The sequence below is a fragment of the Coregonus clupeaformis genome, chromosome 37, assembly GCF_020615455.1.
Source record: "Coregonus clupeaformis isolate EN_2021a chromosome 37, ASM2061545v1, whole genome shotgun sequence".
In the NCBI taxonomy this organism is placed as follows: Eukaryota; Metazoa; Chordata; class Actinopteri; order Salmoniformes; family Salmonidae; genus Coregonus; species Coregonus clupeaformis.
The window spans coordinates 35,580,408-35,600,678 of record NC_059228.1 but is presented as its reverse complement, the minus strand read 5'-3'; the positions used below and the strand labels follow the sequence as shown (position 1 = coordinate 35,600,678).

General features: G+C 41.2%; 1 protein-coding gene across 3 annotated transcripts in view; it reads right to left on the bottom strand.

Moving 5' to 3' along the window:
* kif6 (kinesin family member 6) overlaps positions 1-20,054 on the bottom strand; it is a 229,223-nt gene extending 209,169 nt beyond the window's left edge. For all 3 annotated transcript variants that reach the window (XM_041848347.2, XM_041848348.2, XM_041848349.2), the window contains exons 1-3: positions 19,854-20,054; positions 12,268-12,377; positions 9,421-9,495 (exon numbers count right to left, since the gene is read on the bottom strand). In XM_041848347.2, coding sequence (XP_041704281.1) covers positions 9,421-9,495; positions 12,268-12,377; positions 19,854-19,913 — 245 coding nt within the window. In that variant the 5' untranslated portion in view covers positions 19,914-20,054. The remainder of the gene's footprint in view (positions 1-9,420; positions 9,496-12,267; positions 12,378-19,853) is intronic.
* Between the last annotated feature and the right edge of the window lie 217 nt (positions 20,055-20,271).

The following is a 20,271-nucleotide window of genomic DNA, read 5'->3' as shown; positions in this document are numbered from 1 at the left end:
TACAATAGCCATTTACAACATTAACAATGTCTACACTGTATTTCTGATCAATTTTATGTTATTTTAATGGACAAGAAAATTGCTTTTCTTTCAAAAACAAGGACATTTCTTAGTGACCCCAAACTTTTGAACGGTAGTGTACGTATATTTTTTTTATGATAGATGATCACACTGGTAATCGATCATTTGTTGTATCACTTGTGAGGCACAGCTGAGTGAGCATTATAATTTGCTATTTTTTACTGGACTGAAGGCCTGCATCTGATGGTCAGTCTGAGGGGAGGGAGCGAGCAGTGGTCTCTCACCCGACTCACCGTGCCTTCTCTCTCCCTCCCTCCGCTGAGAAAAGGGGACACAGTCTTCCAGCTGATGGCAAAACCATATGCATTATTTCTGCCTCATGCACCAATAATAATAATAATAACAATACAAGCTTAACAAAACACTTTGCTATACTCATTCATTGCAGCTGCAGTGCTGGTTGTAGCGTGAGTGGAAGTAGGGAGAACATGCATTTTATGGCTTATAAAAGTGTTGAAAAAAGTGTTGACAATGCTGAATAACAACTTAAACATTAACTTACACATAAAAACAGCAGTTTTTTTTTTTTTAATGGAGGTAGATCAGCTTAATATTGCAGATAGATTGTAACTTCTATCAATGTAATTGTCTGCATCACTTCCAATCCCCCATGTTTTTTAAATATATACTCCCCTTTATTACTTTTCAACCCCGCCATCCTTTCCCTACTTGGGGTAAATTAGTGAACAACAATGCCCAGGCCTCTACTTCCAGCCTATACTTACTATCTACACCTTATGGACACAGTCAATTTTACAATAATTATATTTTATTTGTTTTTGCTCCTGAACTTCTTCTACTCTCAACCTCTCCGATCATGTTTATGATGTCCATGCGGTTTGCTTCTATATGCCATATCTTTCTAACTGTGCTCTTTCCCAAAAGCTCCCAACATACAACCTATACAACTGCTCAAAAAAATAAAGGGAACACTTAAACAACACAATGTAACTCCAAGTCAATCACACTTCTGTGAAATCAAACTGTCCACTTAGGAAGCAACACTGATTGACAATAAATTTCACATGCTGTTGTGCAAATGGAATAGACAACAGGTGGAAATTATAGGCAATTAGCAAGACACCCCCAATAAAGAAGTGGTTCTGCAGGTGGTGACCACAGACCACTTCTCAGTTCCTATGCTTCCTGGCTGATGTTTTGGTCACTTTTGAATGCTGGCGGTGCTTTCACTCTAGTGGTAGCATGAGACGGAGTCTACAACCCACACAAGTGGCTCAGGTAGTGCAGCTCATCCAGGATGGCACATCAATGCGAGCTGTGGCAAGAAGGTTTGCTGTGTCTGTCAGCGTAGTGTCCAGAGCATGGAGGCGCTACCAGGAGACAGGCCAGTACATCAGGAGACGTGGAGGAGGCCGTAGGAGGGCAACAACCCAGCAGCAGGACCGCTACCTCCGCCTTTGTGCAAGAATGAGCCGGAGGAGCACTGCCAGAGCCCTGCAAAATGACCTCCAGCAGGCCACAAATGTGCATGTGTCTGCTCAAACGGTCAGAAACAGACTCCATGAGGGTGGTATGAGGGCCCGACGTCCACAGGTGGGGGTTGTGCTTACAGCCCAACACCGTGCAGGACGTTTGGCATTTGCCAGAGAACACCAAGATTGGCAAATTCGCCACTGTCGCCCTGTGCTCTTCACAGATGAAAGCAGGTTCACACTGAGCACATGTGACAGACGTGACAGAGTCTGGAGACGCCGTGGAGAACGTTCTGCTGCCTGCAACATCCTCCAGCATGACCGGTTTGGCGGTGGGTCAGTCATGGTGTGGGGTGGCATTTCTTTGGGGGCCGCACAGCCCTCCATGTGCTCGCCAGAGGTAGCCTGACTGCCATTAGGTACCGAGATGAGATCCTCAGACCCCTTGTGAGACCATATGCTGGTGCGGTTGGCCCTGGGTTCCTCCTAATGTAAGACAATGCTAGACCTCATGTGGCTGGAGTGTGTCAGCAGTTCCTGCAAGAGGAAGGCATTGATGCTATGGACCGCCTGTTCCCCAGACCTGAATCCAATTGAGCACATCTGGGACATCATGTCTCGCTCCATCCACCAACGCCACGTTGCACCACAGACTGTCCAGGAGTTGGCGGATGCTTTAGTCCAGGTCTGGGAGGAGATCCCTCAGGAGACCATCCGCCACCTCATCAGGAGCATGCCCAGGCGTTGTAGGGAGGTCATACAGGCACGTGGAGGCCACACACACTACTGAGCCTCATTTTGACTTGTTTTAAGGACATTATATCAAAGTTGGATCAGCCTGTAGTGTGATTTTCCACTTAAATTTTGAGGGTGACTCAAAATCCAGACCTCCATGGGTTGATAAATGGGATTTCCATTGATAATTTTTGTGTGATTTTGTTGTCAGCACATTCAACTATGTAAAGAAAAAAGTATTTAATAAGATTCTCATCCATTCAGATCTAGGATGTGTTGTTTAAGTGTTTCCTTTATTTTTTTGAGCAGTGTACTTATTATGGACACAGTATGCTTACATTATTAGTTATCTTGTTATTATTTGTTGTTATTTGTTGTTATTTGTTATTAGTCCCATCCTTCAACTCCATTCAATACCTCCCATCTATCTCTTAACATCATCCATATAGGATTTCTATTTGCCATATATATTTCAACCGTACTGTGATGTTTTACAAAGTTCTGAACCTTTCTATTCTCACTGCTTCTACAGATGAATTAAAAATAAACATTTTTGCTAAAAGTATTATTATATTATTGATCGATTGACTATGACTTTTCAGATCACCCAGTAATGCCATCTGCAAGGTTAGCTCCAGGTAAATATTGCAATCCTTTAGCCATTCCTGGACCTGTGTCCAAAAACAAGCTACAAATGGACAGAACCAAAACAAATGATCTAATGATTCTGTCTCTTCACAGCTAAATCTTCAGAGCTGGGAAGATTGTATCCCCCATATAAATAACATTATATTGGTAGCAAGAATTTTATATAATAATTTAAATTGAAAGGTTCTAATTTTTGAATCCGGTGTCGTTTTGCGTGTCAGTTCATAAACACTATGCCATGGGATCGGTACATAAAAAATCTCTTCCCAATTATTTTGCAATCTATATGGGACGGCTGTCAATCCTTTGGTCCTTAAGTGAAACTGATATACTTTATTATTTATCACAGTTTTCCTTAACCAATTATGTTATTTAATGCACGGCCGACAGACAAGTTCCTTACTTTCTCCCCCTTCCACTTTCCTCTTCCACTTTTGCAGTAAGGCTGCAATTATTTGGTTGTAATTTTGGTTAGAGCAGACATTTCCATATGTTTTTGTTAGCTGCATGTGCGACATAACTCCACCAGTCCTACCGATGATATCATTTACGAAGATTATACCTTTTTTAAACATTCTGTCAAAAAATAAAGGTTTTTTGTCAATTAGTACCACAATATTTGTTGCATTGTTCTGTCGTATTCTGTACGTCGTTTCTGGAGGATTAAATTGCAACCAACTTTCTATGGCTTGTTTTAGAAATAGTGACATTTGGGAGATGATTTCCTTTTCAAATAACTGAAAATGAGTTGTTGTAATCTGAATAAAGGGAAAAAGGCCTTTCTTGAAAATTGGGTGAGACAATCTTACTAATTTGCTTGAGAACCAGTTCGGATTTAAGTATAACTTTTGTATGACTGAATCTTTTAGAGATAGATCTAATGCTTTAATATTTAATAATTTCTGTCCTCCGAATTCATATTCATTATATAAATAGGCCCATTTAATTGTGTCTGGCTTGCCGTTCCAACATTTTTTAAATATATTTTTCTCATATAATTTAAAAAACTGTTCGCTAGGCGTAGGCAAGAACATAAGCAAATAGGTAAACTGGGATAATACTAAAGAGTTAATCAGGGTGATTTTTCCACAAATTGACAGGTATTTTCCTTTCCATGGTAGTAAGATCTTATCTATTTTTGCTAACTTTCTATTAAAATGTATTGAAGTGAGATCATTTATTTCCTTTGGGAAATGTATTCCGAGTATATCCACATCACCATCAGACCATTTTATTGGTAAACTACATGGTAATGTAAAACATTTATTTATTAGTGATCCAATACGTAATATAGTACATTTGTCATAATTTGGTTGTAATCCAGAGAGGTTAGAAAATGTATCTAGATCCTCTATGAGGCTGTGGAGGGATTCTAGTTGTGGATTTAAAAGAAAACATGAATCATCAGCGTACAATGACACCTTTGTTTTTAAGCCCTGGATTTCTAATCCTCTGATATTATTATTGGATCTGATTTTAATAGCTAACATCTCGATGGCCACAATAAATAGATATGCCGATAGTGGACAACCTTGTTTCACTCCTCTTGACAGTTTAAAACTTTCTGAGAAATAGCCATTATTTACTATTTTACACCTAGGGTTACTATACATGATTTTGACCCATTTTATAAGAGATTCTCCAAAATTGAAATGCTCCAGGCATTTATATATAAACCCCAGTCGTACTTTATCAAATTCCTTTTCGAAGTCTGCTATGAATAGCAGGCCTGGTTTCCCATATTTTCCATAGTGTTCTATTGTTTCCAATACTTGCCTTATATTATCTCCAATGTATCTTCCATATAAAAAACCTGTCTGATTAGAATGAATAATATCAGACAATACCTTTTTAATTCTATGCGCTATATATTTTGCTAGAATTTGCATCACAACACTGAAGTGTAAGGGGCCTCCAATTTTTTTTTATGGACTGGATCTTTACATTTTCCACTTGTATCCTGTTTCAGTAATAATGAGATCAGACCTACTTCTTGAGTGTCTGATAAATGTACCATTTACATAGGAGTGGTTAAAACATGCTAATAACGGTCCTCTTAGTATATCAAAAAAGGTTTGGTATACCTCGACTGGTATGCCATCCAACCATGGAGTTTTCCCAGACTTAAAGTCTTTAACTGCATCCAGAAGTTCCTCCTCTGTAATTTCACCTTCACATGAGTTTTTCTGTATGGCTGTTAATTTTACATTATCAATAGAAAAAACATCTCTACAATTAGCTTCAGTTAGAGGAGATGGAGGCGACTGAAAAGAAAACATATGCTTAAAGTACTTTGTTTCCTCCTTCAAAATATAATTTGGTGAATCATGGGTGACTCCGTCAATTGTAACCAGTTTCATTAAGTTATTTTTGGTAGCATTCCTATGTTGAAGAATTTTGTGCATTTTTCCCCATATTCCATCCAGTTTGCTTAATTTTATAATATATTACACTTGATCTTTCTTGAATAAGTTTCTCCATTTCTTTTTGTTTTTCCTCAAATTTATTCTGAGCCTCTATGTTACAGTTTTTATTGCCATCTATCTGTTCTGTTAGACTTTCTATTTCCTTTGTTAGTATAAACTATTTTTACCTAAATTGCTTTTGTTTTCGAGATGAGTACTGAATTGCATGACCTCTAAAGGCACATTTAAAGGTGTCCCATACAATAAGGGGATTCGCTGTACCTATGTTATGTCGGAAAAAGTCAGTTATAAATTCCTTTGTTCTAATTATAAATAAATTATCATCCAATAGGCTTTGATTGAATTTCCAATATCCTCGCCCACGTTGAAATTCAGTAAGAGTAATGTATATGCCAATTATATGATGGTCCGACCGCATTCTGTCCCCTATCAACACTTTTTTTTTTTTACTTTTGGTGCCAATGAGAATGACATAAGAAAGAAGTCAAGACGACTAGCTTGATTCAGCTCTTTGCTGCATTCGTTTAGTCTCTCTCTAGTCATGGTTTTAAAATATCACATTATCAACTTGTGTGCGCTCTAGGCTTCTTTTCTTTTTTCAATAGCGTGATGAAACTGTGTAGACACTGTAATTTGAGTTATCTGATTGGCCAGCGGTAGTCCTATAAGTGCACTTGATTTGATATCTGGGCCTGCCGGGTAAGCAGAGTTCTACCTTCAGACACATGAAATGGTTCAAAATGGGAACACTTTGCCTTCTCGGTGCTTGGGCTGCTGAATCAAGTGCACCTACCGCCAACAGCGTGAAACAAAAAAATATATAGGAACGGAAGGCTTCATCGTATTTTTTACAGAAATGTTTGGTTATCGACTAGGAACGCCTTGGAGATCGACCAGTCGATTGCGATCGACCGGTTGGTGACCACTGGCCTACATCCTTGTAGCCTACATCCTCAACTTGTTGCGCCTATCCACCAAATGATGCTCAGACGGTATAAAAAAAGGCATTTAGTGGAAGAAGTGGGATCCTCTGGGAACATTCACTGATGGCCTTAGAGCAAAACAGACATATCTGGCTGTGCTGGCTGTCCCACTTAAAGCCACAATCAAACACATTGTTCACAGGTCCTTGCAAATGTCACACTGACCTTCAAACAACGACAGACTCGATCAACATCAACACTCAGTGCAGACATACAAGAAACCCTTCCGGCAAGACCCATGGTCTAGTACTGGTCTCGTTACACATGTACGCAACCCCAAGACCTGGGTTTGATTCCCGCACCAGAAGGTCCTTGTCACTCGCGATTCATTGTCACGGTAATCATAGGCTTTGCTATTCCTTCTGAGGGGTGGGGCTGAGGACTTCAAGGAGAAACAATGAGTAATATGTTTATTTTTAACCAGGGGTCATATGTATCAAGGGTCTCAGAGTAAGACTGCTGATTTAGGATCAGTTTTGCTTTTTAGATCACAATGAATAAGATTATATGGACAGGATGGGGGGGACGTGATCCTAGATCAGCACTCTTAAGACGTTTATTATCTTCAATTACCTCAGCAACTCGTCTAACTATTGACTTTTTCACAACTGCCACGAGTTTGACGCAAAAACATTGACAACAAATACATATTGACGTAGTAAAATAAATAAGTGTGTAAAAGAAAATACAGGACATTTCATGCTGAAACCCTCATATTAAACAACGATGATATTCACTTGATGGTTGATATTTAGGATAGCGTTTTATAGCTTTGTCATTCTATTTTCAATTTGAAAATCATCGTATTTAAAGTGGAACTGACAGCGTTTTTAACTACTTTGCAGATATGAAACAGACAATCAATCAATACTGTATCAAATTCCCAGTTTATGCTTCAAAACCAACTTTCGAGAGGTTTTAAAAATAGGTTCTAATTCACTTAAAATTCCATGACGTACAGTATGGCATTGTTACCAAAATAATAGATGGATGCAGATCAATTAATGATTCATATAATTCACCGATACATTTCTTGGTAGTCAGACGACTGTAACTAAGGCCGGGAATGTCAATACAACCAAACTAGCAAGGGCAATAATCACAAGTCCGTCATAACATGGCTAATAGGCTAGCAAATGTGTCAAACAAAGCCCACACGCCAAATAGGACACACAAGCGAGTATAAATGAGTCAACAGTTGAGTCATCTACTTTATGAAATTACTGCCTGATGCGCTCGCAATGGTGAATTCAATTTCAATTGCGCTGCTTTCGTGTGTCCCGTTTACAGCGCGCAGCAGAGGGAAAGTGTACAAACAGACACATGCCACAGTCCTAGCTAGGCTACTAAAATGTGGCAGTCTGGCTTCAGTTTTTAAAGCTTGACAATGAATAACCAAAAAACTAAACCTGCAACAAAATACCATCCATAGGAGAAAAGGCACCTAAACGACTCTCAGACCATGATAAACAAGATTCTCTGGTCTGACGAAACCAAGATTGAACTCTTTGGCCTGAATGCCAAGTGTCACGTCTGCAGGAAACCAGGCACCGCTCATCACCTGGCCAATACCAACTCTACGGTGAAGCATGGTGTGGGGATGTTTTTCAGCGACAGGGACTGGGAGACTAGTCAGGATCAAGGGAAAGATGAACGGAGCAAAGTACAGAGAGATCCTTGATGAAAACATGCTCCAGAGCGCTCAGGACCTCAGACTGGGGAAAAAGGTTCACCTTCCAACAGGACAACGACCCTAAGCACACAGCCAAGACGACGCATGAGTGGCTTTGGAACAAGTCTCTGAATGTCATTGAGTGGCCCAGCCAGAGCCTGGACTTGAACCTGATCGAACATCTCTGGAGAGAGCTGAAAATAGCTGTGCAGCGACGCTCCCCATCCAACCTGACAGAGCTTGAGAGGATCTGCAGAGAAGAATGGGAGAAACTCCCCAAATACAGGTGTGCCAAGCTGGTAGCGTCAAACCCAAGAAGACACTGCCAAAGGTGCTTCAACAAAGTACTGAGTAAAGGGTCTGAATACTTATGTAAATGTTATATGTTTTAGATTTTTAATACTTCTGCAAACATTTCTAAAAACCTGTTTTTGATTTATCCTTATGGGGTATTGTGCGTAGATTTTAAAATACATTTTCCTTCTTTATCATTTCCACCCCCCCGTGAATTCATTGTGTTTTTTCAATATGGCCCGTGCACTGATTGAGTTTGACACCCATGGGCTAGCATATCTAATTTATGTAGCTAGCTATTTATTTATCAAGCTAAGAATATGGGGCCTAACGTTAGCTAGCTAGCTGCTGGAAGGATGTCATGTCATTGGAGGAGTGGGTGAGTGACCGACTTTTTCCCTTCATATCATTTTTCAGTGGCTACAGCTAGAGATCGATTGGTTAGCGAGCTAGAAACGCGAATCACTTTGCTAGCTACGCTGAACTTGAATGACTTATCCACAGTTGGCATATCTCTTAGTTGTCAATCAAATATATTTGGCATCAATCAAATGGGCGGGCAGGCAGGCAAGTTCCCTATGGCCAAAAGCTGAAGAACATACGCACATCCAGGTACTTTCCGCAGGTGCTGGAGTTGTAGGCAAACTCATGGAAAACAGAAAGGAAAACGCTGCACACTGCTGCTCATGCTCTCAGGTTATTTTATTTATAACGTTTCGACCTTTAGGTCTTATGGATGCCTGATGAAGACCTAAGGGTTGAAACATTGTTATAAATAAAATATTTTGGTTTTCAACCTCTTTCTCTTGGTGGAGAAGTTAGGCCCACCTTAAATATCTCACCTGTATCTATAAGTATTTGGTAGTAGTAATCTTGATGGGCAGCACAGTTTAGAATAGAATGGACCACAGACAATGGAGAAAGCAACTTTACTTGTGTTGAAAAACCCCAATAGGGATTCACACTGCCAAAACAGTGCCCGCCTACAATTGTTGGTAGTTTTGTTTTGGTCGTCCAGTTATTAGGTCTACCTTTGAGACAGAGAGATATCCAACACAGTAGCTTGTTAAAATGGTTAGCATCAAATTACAATTAAACAAAGACTCATTCTACCCTTGAAGTTTAAAACAAGTTTAAGGGTGTCTCACCTGTCTGCCACTGGCTTGGCGATTGCTTCAAAGATGTCCTCTTGTTTGACTGTTTGATCAAACACCTCTTGGAACCTGAAGGGAAGTGGGAAAATAAAGGACTTACCACACACTGCACTTTAAATATAGAGGAGAAATTATCACTTCTATACACAGCAGTACATTAACACATTGGACCGGATTCCCAGGACATAGGTTACATACTGGACTGAAAATAATGTTCGGTAGAGATTATCTTCTAAGCACGCTTTTTAGTCCAAACATAGTCTTAAAATCGGAGTCCAGGAAACCAGCCCATGATCTCCAGTAGGCCAATACAAAGGACGAGCAAAAAAAAGATTTTGATACGAATATAAGATCTTATTAACTAAACCCAAGAGGGATGGGGATAGAGAAATGTAACCACTCAAATTCATAGACTGAGCAAAGAATGCAAGAACTGACCATCCATGAGATCAAAATTATAGTTGTCATCATGATTTGAGGCTATACAGTTGAAGTAAGCTCGAGGTACACTACATTACTTTACAGTATGTGGACACCTGCTCATCGAACAAAATCATGGGCATTGGTGCCCCCTTTACTGCTATAACAGCCTCCACTCTTCTGGGAAGGCTTTCCACTAGATGTTGGAGCATTGCTTCCATTCAGCCACGAGCATTAGTGAGGTCGGGCACTGATGTTGGGCGATTAGGCCTGGCTCGCAGTCGGCGTTCCAATTCATCCCAAAGGTGTTCAATGGGGTTGAGGTCAGGGCTCTGTGCAGGCCAGCCAAGTTCTTCCACACCGATCTCGACAAACCATTTCTGTATGGACCTCGCTTTGAGCATGGGGGCATTGTCATGCTGAAACAGGAAAGGGCCTTCCCAAAACTGTTGCCACAAAGTTGGAAGCACAGAATCGTCTAGAATGTCATTGTATGCTGTAGCAATAAGATTTGCCTTCACTGGAACTAAGGGGCCTAGCCCGAACCATTACAAACAGCCCCAGACCAATATTCCTCCTCCACCAAACTTTACAGTTGGCACTATGCATTCAGGCAGGTAGCGTTCTCCTGGCATCCGCCAAACCCAGATTCCTCCGTCGGACTGCCAGACGGTGAAGTGTGATTCATCACTCCAGAGAACGCGTTTCCACTGCTCCAGAGTCCAATGGCGGCGAGCTTTACACCACTCCAGCCGACGCTTGGCATTGTGCATGGTGATCTTAGGCTTGTGTGCGTCTGCTCGGACATGGAAACCCATTTCATGAAGCTCCCGACGAACAGTTCTTGTGCTGACGTTGCTTCCAGAGGCAGTTTGGAACTCGGTAGTGAGTGTTGCAACCGGGAACAGACTATTTTTACGCGCTACACTCTTCAGAACTCAGCAGTTCCATTCTGTGACCTTGTGTGGGGTTACCACTTCGCAGCTGAGCTGTTGTTGCTCCTAGACGTTTCCACTTCACAAAAACAGCACTTACAGTTGACCGGGGCAGCTCTAGCAGGGCAGAAATATGACCAACTGACTTGCTGTAAAGATGGCATCCTATGACAGTGCCACGGTGAAAGTCACTGAGCTCTTCAGTAAGGCCATTCTACTGCCAATGTTTGTCTATGGAGATTGCATGGCTGTGTGCTAAATTTGATACACCTGTCAGCAACGGCTGTGGCTGAAATAGCCAAATCCACTAATTTGAAGGGGTGTCCACATACCTTTCTACATACAGTGTATTTATAAGTTATGTCCTTCAAGAATAAACATATTACTGATATAAAATTCCCAAAAGCAATGTAACAATCTCATTTGCCCCTTTAAATTATTTCCTTGGCCATAGTTAGGCCGAGTCATCTTCAAAGCCAGCCACACCCCAAATAATGTCCATGGAAAGATCTATCGGGAGCAGTCCGCCCTTTATGCTCATCCATGTGGAATTTTATTTCAACAGGCGCAAGGGAACTTCCGCAATCTATTAAAAAGCTGTTGTGGTTAAGAGGCCTCTCAATAGCCATGGCTGACTCCAGAACTGTGAATTGAGGGCTTGGAAGCGTGGCATGAAGGGCTCTGCCCTGTATTATAAGGACAGCAGCCTTCACCGCCAGAGTGAACCAGACATTGTATCTTTGCCATTACATGGGCCTATGTGAAAAGAGCAGTAGGGCTATGCTTTTGTTGCCTGTACTAAATTATTCCACTGCTCTGTCGTTCACTACATACTTTAGTCTGAGACTGCCATAACTAAAGTTGTTTGTGGTGACAAGGGGAGTTTTACAAAACAAATTAACTAGCGATTGGGTCGTCTCTAACCAATCAGAGTATCAAAGCCAAACCATCCTTTTCTGGACCAATCTGACGGACCAATTTTTTATTTTATTTTTGCATTCAGTGAAGGGTCGGGGAGGTACTCAGATGCTGCTATTTAGAGTTAGGCTTAAACGCAGGGGTAGGGTTAGAGCTAGTGGTTAAATCATATTTTTTTGGGGGGGGATGGGGGTGATCCTACCCAGCATGACCATACAGTGACAACCATATACCAGTGTCGGCTAAAGTGCATTTTCATTCAACTTAGAGCATATCGCTGTGGTAGAAAAAGTGTTGAAAGTCATAACCTAAGCCCCTACAAATGTACTATGCTTAAACAGATACGTGTCCCTTGATGCACTGTATAGTAAGAAATCAGTGTTATGTGACTGGTGAATAAACAAACTCTTCTTCCGCAGCTACTGCAAGCGACAGGATAGCAGCCATCCGCTGCTTTTACCTGTTCGTTGGTCGTAGTAATGTGTCTGAGCCTTTAGGTTCTAAGCCTAATGACAATAGAAATGCCATGACCCATGATGCATGTGATGCGTGTTTGCCAGATGCTCACCTGAACTTGTAGGTCTCCTTCTTGTTGTTTACGAAGCCGTCAGCCAGGTCCTTGGGTACCAGGAACTCCAGTAGGGAACCCGTCGGCTCCTCATTGTCCACACAGTACACCTGGGAGAAGAACAGTGTTAAGCTTGTTATTCTTGCGTTGCCAGACATCATTACGTATTGTAGCTAGGGCTAAACAGTTGTTTGCAAGGTTAGCTTGTTAACAATAGACATAGGGCTATTTCAGAGAATAGAGAGGCTTTGTGGTGCCCCCGCATGCAGTGTAGACTCAAATGATGACAAAAACATAGACAATGGAAAGGTTTAGGTTTGGATAGGTTAAGGAAGTTGTACTAAACTCATGAGGCATTTATAAGTTAGGCCTTGCTGTTGGGGTGTGACAACATGAGGAAGACAGCAGTGTCGATGCAAATTAAGTTGGCCGTCATAAGGCTCAGAAATGAAAATCAATCAATCAGGAACATTGCAAAAACCCTGGCCATGCCCAAGTCAACAGCTTGGTTCATCGCTAACAAGAAAAAAACAACCAGTGAACTCAATTATGTCAAAAGACCCAGTAGACCGAGGAAGACCACTGTAGTGGATGACCGGAGAATACTCTCTATGGTGAAGAAAACCCCCCTGACAACAGCCCAACAGATCAAAAACACTCTCCTGGATGCAGGTGTAGATGTGTCAAAGTCTACCATACGTAGAAGACTACACCAGCAGGACTACAGAGGGTACACTACAAGATGCAAACCACTAATAAGCCTGAAGAACAGAAAGGAAAGATTACAGTTTGCTAAAAAGCACCTAAAAGAGCCCCACGAGTTCTGAAAAAAAGTATTGTGGACAGATGAGACAAAGATTAACATGTACCAGAGTGATGGAAAGTGTGGAGAAAAAAAAAAGAAATGCCCATGATCCAAAGCATACCACCTCATCCCTGAAACATGGTGGAGGGGGTGTTATGGCTTGGGCCTGTATGGCTGCCAGTGGAACAGGCTCACTTGTCTTCATCGATGATGTGACTGCAGACAGAAGTAGAACAATGAACTCTGAAGTCTACAGAAATATTTTATCTGCTCAGATAAAACCAAATGCCTCCCAACTCATTGGACGGCACTTCATCATGCAATGACCCTAAACATACTGCTAGAGCAACGAAGGGGTTTTTTATGGCCAAAAAGTGGAAAATCCTTGACTGGCCGAGATCTGAATCCAATTGAACATGCATTTTACATGCTGAAGAGGAGACTGAAGGCAATAAGTCCCCGAAACAAGCAGAAACTGAAGATGGCTGCAGTACAGGCCTGGCAGAGCATCACCAGGGAAGATACCCAGTGTCTGGTGATGTCGATGCGTCGCAGACTTCAAGCAGTCATTGCATGCAAAGGATATGCGACCAAATATTAACAATGATTACTTTATTCTATATTATGTTAAACTGTCCAATGTTTTTTGATGCCCGAAAATGGGGGGGACCATGTACAAAAGCTTCTATAATTTCTAAACGATTCATCCGATATGTATGCAAATACCCTCAAATTAAAGCTGACAGTCTGCACTTCACCCTCATTGTCATTGTATCCTTTCAAACTCAAAGTGCTAGAGTATGTCACTGTCCAATGAATTATGGAGCTCACTGTATATGTTCACTCAACTTTTAATTTTAGGTTGAGTGAACATACAATTAATACATTACCATGAGGCCTTTCTTTTAAGGCCTAGTTACACCCTAACGCAGTGGTCTGAAACTCCTGGTTTACAGGCCAAATCAAGACTGCAAGTGACATTTTGCTAGCATGCAATGTAATGTGTAATTCCTATTGGAATCCAGCCAGAGTGAGGATATCCAAAAATTGGACAGGAAATATTTATTATTGAGAGTACCTAGGCCTAAATCATATACAGTGCCTTCAGAAAGTATTCACACCATTAAATTTAGATTTTGTGTCATTGGCCTAGACACAATTACCCATAATATCGAAGTGGAATTATGTTTTTCAAATTTTTTACTAATTAATAACAAATGAAAAGCTGAAATGTCTTGAGTCAATAAGTATTCAACGCCCTTTATGCCGAGCCAAAAATAAGTTCAGGAGGAAAAATTTGCTTAAAATTCACATAAGCATGGACTCGCACTGTGTTCAATAATAGTGTTTAACATGATTTTTTAATGACTACCTCATCTCAGTACACACACACCACACACGTAAAGGTCCCTCAGTAGAGCAGTGAATTTCAAACACAGATTCAACCAGCAAGACCAGGGAGGTTTTCCAATGCCTCGCAAAGAAGGGCACCTATTGGTAGATGGGTAAAAAATTATAATAATAAATATCATTTGGAGCATGGTGAAGTTATTAATTACACTTTGGATAATATATCAAAACAACCAGTCACTACAAAGATACAGGCGTCCTTCCTAACTCAGTTGCCGGAGAGGGAAACGGCACAGGGATTTCACAATGAGGCCAATGGTGACTTTAAAACAATCCTACTACAGTGGCTGTGATAGGACAAAACAGAGGATGGATCAACAATATTGTAATTACTCCACAAAACTAACCTAATTGTGTGAAAATAAGGAAGCTCGTATATAATAAAAAATATTCCAAAGCATGCATCCTGTTTGCAACAAGGCACTAAAGTAATACTGCAAAAAAATCTGGCAAAGTAATTAACTTTTTGTCCTGAATACAAAGTGTTATGTTTGGGACGAATCCAATACATTACGGAGTACTACTCTCCATATTTTCAAGCATAGTGGTGGGGGCTGCATCATTTTATGCATATGCTTGTAATCATTAAGGACGGGAGTTTTTCAGGATTAAAAAGAAATGGAATGGAGCAAAGCACAGTCAAAATCCTAGATGAAAACCTGGTTTAAATCTGCTTTCCACCTAGTACCGGGAGATTAATTCCCCTTTCAGCAGGAAAATAACCTAAAACACAAGGCCAAATTTACACTGGAGTTGCTTACCAAGAAGACAGTTTTGACTTAAATCTACTTTAAAATATATGGCAAGACCTGAAAAATGGTTGTCTAGCTATGATCAACAACCAGGGCGGCAGGTAGCTTAGTGGGTAAGAGCGTTGGGCCAGTAACCGAAAGGTCGCTGGTTCTAATCCCTGAGCCGACTAGGTGAAAAATCTGTCGATGTGCCCTTGAGCAAGGCACTTAACCCTAATTGCTCTTGTAAGTCGCTCTGGATAAGAGCGTCTGCTAAATGACCTATTATTATTAACCAATTTGACAGAGCTTGAAGAATTTTGAAAAAAATAAAAAATGGGCAAATATTGCACAATCCAGGTTAAGAAAGATCTTACAGACTTACCCAGAAAGACAGCTGTAATCCCTGCCAAAAGTGATTCTACAAAGTATTGACTCTGTGGTGTGAATACTTATGTAAACGAGACATTTCTGCACTTCATTTTCAATACATTTCCTAAAATTTCTAAAAACATGTTTTCACTCTGTCATTATGGGGGATGGTGTATACAGTGAGGAAAAAAAGTATTTGATCCCCTGCTGATTTTGTACGTTTGCCCACTGACAAAGACATGATCAGTCTATCATTTTAATGGTAGGTTTATTTGAACAGTGAGAGACAGAATAACAACAAAAAAATCCAGAAAAACATGTCCAAAATGTTATAAATTGAATTGCATTTTAATGAGGGAACTAAGTATTTGACCCCACTGCAAAACATGGCTTAGTACTTTGTGGCAAAACCCTTGTTGGCAATCACAGATGTCAGACGTTTCTTGTAGTTGGCCACCAGGTTTGCACACATCTCAGGAGGGATTTTGTCCCACTCCTCTCTGCAGATCTTCTCCAAGTCATTAAGGTTGAGGCAGACGTTTGGCAACTCAAACCTTCAGCTCCCTCCACAGATTTTCTATGGGATTAAGGTCTGGAGACTGGTTAGGCCACTCCAGGACCTTAATGTGCTTCTTCTTGAGCCACTCCTTTGTTGCCTTGGCCGTGTGTTTTGGGTCATTGTCATGCTGGAATACCCATCCATGACCCATTTTAAATGCCCTGGCTGAGGGAAGGAGGTTCTCACCCAAGATTTGACGGTACATGGCCCCGTTCATCGTCCCTTTGAAGCGGTGAAGTTGTCCTGTCCCCTTAGCAGAAAAACACCCCCAAAGCATAATGTTTCCACCTCCATGTTTAACAGTGGGGATGGTGTTCTTGGGGTCATAGGCAGCATTCCTCCTCCTCCAAACACGGCGAGTTGAGTTGATGCCAAAGAGCTCAATTTTGGTCTCATCTGACCACAACACTTTCACACAGTTCTCCTTTGAATCATTCAGATGTTCATTGGCAAACTTCAGACGGGCCTGTATATGTGCTTTTTTGAGCAGGGGGACCTTGCGGGCGCTGCAGGATTTCAGTCCTTCACGGCGTAGTGTGTTACCAATTGTTTTCTTGGTGACTATGGTCCCAGCTGCCTTGAGATCATTGACAAGATCCTCCCGTGTAGTTCTGGGCTGATTCCTCACCGTTCTCATGATCATTGCAACTCCAGGAGGTGAGATCTTGCATGGAGCCCCAGGCCGAGGGAGATTGACAGTTCTTTTGTGTTTCTTCCATTTGCGAATAATCGCACCAACTGTTGTCACCTTCTCACCAAGCTGCTTGGCGATGGTCTTGTAGCCCATTCCAGCCTTGTGTAGGTCTACAATCTTGTTCCTGACATCCTTGGAGAGCTCTTTGGTCTTGGCCATTGTGGAGAGTTTGGAATCTGATTGATTGCTTCTGTGGACAGGTGTCTTTTATACAGGTAACAAACTGAGATTAGGAGCACTCCCTTTAACAGTGTGCTCCTAATCTCAGCTCGCTACCTGTATAAAAGACACCTGGGAGCCAGAAATCTTTCTGATTGAGAGGGGGTCAAATCCTTATTTCTCTCATTAAAATGAAAAATCAATTTATAACATTTTTGATGTGTTTTTTTATTTTTTTTGTTATTCTGTCTCTCACTGTTCAGATAATCATACCATTAAAATTATAGACTGATCATTTCTTTGTCAGTGGGCAAACGTACAAAATCAGCAGGGGATCAAATAGTTTTTTCCCTCACTGTATGTGTACATTTATTTTGCAACGCTCGCGCACGCGTCCGGTCTGGTCAGCATGTAAGCTGTATGTGATACAGTATGTGAGCAGCCTATTTGGGTAAACTTATATGGTATTTAATGGTCAATTGCAAAGCCTAAATGTGGGCTATAGGCTATTCTCTCCTATTAGGCCAAAACATATTGTCAACATATAGCCTAGTGTTTGGTGGGTACATGTGGGTTACATCAATGTAAACCCAAAAATGGAAATGGAAAGACAGTTGTTATCTAAGTAGCCGAAGTCTGTTGAAGAAAACAAATCATGTTCATACTCCTGTAAAGATGCACCTCCACTAACCATCACTGAAGCCCAAAGCCCGTTAGGGGACGAAAGACACAAAAAGAACACAAACCTAATATCCTTTCCTCTCAAGCAGCGGAGGACGAATGTGTTGGGCCAGGCAATTTTGATCACCCCCAGCTGCTGTTCTGAGTGCTAACATATGTTCCAGCATATGTTTCAGATGGACACTGATGCAATCACAAGTCCCCGGAGTCAAAGGAATCAAAGATAAAGCCCAAATGATTGGATTGATATTTTACCGCCGGGCCTGCAGGTTTATTGCGTCAGCCACCGCGCTGCTCCGGCGTACATACATCTGTACGCCTCGGGTGCTAGCCATGCTAGTTCACGTTAGCTTGGCGCTATCAACCCACACTCTAAAGTGCCATTGAACCCCATTATTATTTGCCCATTTAGCTGTTATGCTGTCCAATTTTGTGTTATAATAAACACTAAATTGGAAAATTTGGGCAGTGGACATGTTTTTTGCCTATGGCCTAGAGAGAGTGAAGTACACACTGTGGAGAAAAGAGTACACGTTAGGCACAGACCTTGATGAAATAGCCTAAAAGTTTACACAGCTGTGGTCCCAAATGTGTAGGTTATGTTTCTAACTAGGGCTAATTATTAAGCAACAATACTATGGTCAAAAGCTTGGGATGAAACCCCAAAAGAACAGCTTTCAAGCCAGTGCCTATTAATCAGCTTGTCAAAGTGGAATGAGAGAACTACTGGGTCATTCCAAGAATAGTGCCTTTTGGCTAGTGTAGCCCACTTTTGTTAAAAATAACTAGGCTGTATTTATGTCACCTAATTTTCACATTCTGTCATAAACATGTTTTCCCATCTCAAGAGATTAAATTAAGAAAATTGACAATTAAAGTGAAAGGGTTGACGATTCTGAAATCAGCCATATCTCCCCTTGTGACAGGGCGAATGGAAGCTTGTTGTGTGGAACATGGAAGGGTAATTGAATGCAAGCTTAACAAAATACCAAAATTGAACTCATTATCTATTTCTAGCCTATCTAGGCCTATCTATAGGTAACAGGGTTGGCGCGTTATGCTCGACGCGTTCAGCTTTCCACCACAAAACACCAGAAAATAGCCAGAGTAGAACCAGCACCTGCTTTTATGATTTTACTATAGATGTTCAATGTTTCTTTTGAAAATAATTGTAAAAAGTATAGATTTACCATATTAAAATGAGAGTTCAGTTCACATTACAGGCCCTTTTTACCTGAGGGACAAATGTAAATGAATCACACATGAACAAAATAGGTTACAATGATGGTGAAAACGTAGTGGCTTAAAATCTTCCAAGAAGTCGGACAAACATGGAACAAGACAAAATTGGGATTTAGAGAGGAAAAACGAATAGGCCTAGCTAACTTAATGGAATGAAAACACACTGCTATTTGAAGTATTTATCAAAATGTACACACAATGTCTAAAGGACATAAAAGGCACTCTCGTGATTAGGGGAGACCACTGATGGGGAAGACCATTGAATACTCAAATCCAGGGCAAGGTTTGTTGTGTGGTTGAGGTTTAATGGACTAAACTCCAATCATACTCAACGCGCAGCGCACAATACCATGGACGGGTGGTTTCAATAGGCTAAATGGTACTAGCTATATGCCTAGGTCTACAGTCTCTAGACTTCTAGAGATTACCCTAACCCTGAGCTGAATGCCTACCTTTTAGGCTACACCCCATAACGCACTATACTATAGAAGAGGACAGTGTGGTCATAGCTAAAAAGGGGGCAGAAATGTTGCATGAGACAAGGTATCAACAGGTAGCCATGTGGCTAGGCCTACTACTATCGAGCTCTAGAGCCAACTTTAGCTTTACAATACAGCTGGTCGTTACAGGCAGGATGATGCTCTAGTCTTGGCTGATAGCTAACGCTAGCTAGCTATGTTGCCTGGGCTGGTATATTCATGTTAGAAAGTTAGTCGACGTTGAGCAGCAACAGGCAATTCTGACTGGTAACATGTTTGCTAGCTAGCTAAGTACCTGGCTTGGCTAAGAAATCATGTTGATAAGGCAGAGGGATAAAGCAAGCTGACCTATGCATAGCCAATTACTGTTAAACTCCACGATGTAACGCGTTACTTCACAAATTCGCCTATGCTGTGACTCAAATGAACCTTGCACAAAATTAGGTGCACTTACCGAGGTCGTTTTCTTTGTGGGTTTTACCCGGGCAAAGATCTGGATGCTCTGTTTTACCATTTTCTCTTCATCTGGGAATCATATGTTCTCATGCAAACGCATTCACATTTGCATAACGTCTTGGTAAACAAAATTATATTATACCGACTGCTCCACTCTAATCAAGCGCTTTGGTTTTGTTGTTGCCAGGTGAGGAGTCACGTGATGTCAACGGGCAATACACAGGGAATGTGATTGGTCAGCTGTATCTTGTATCTTGCTTTTTCTTCTTCTTCTTCTTCTTCAATGGGGTTTAACGGCGGTTGGTATCCTATGTTAATGGTGCATTACCGCAACCAGCTGGACGGGGAATTGAATGGGAAAATAAAAAACCATTGCGGGAAAGGGGGAAAACGACATACAAAATTAGACATGTCAA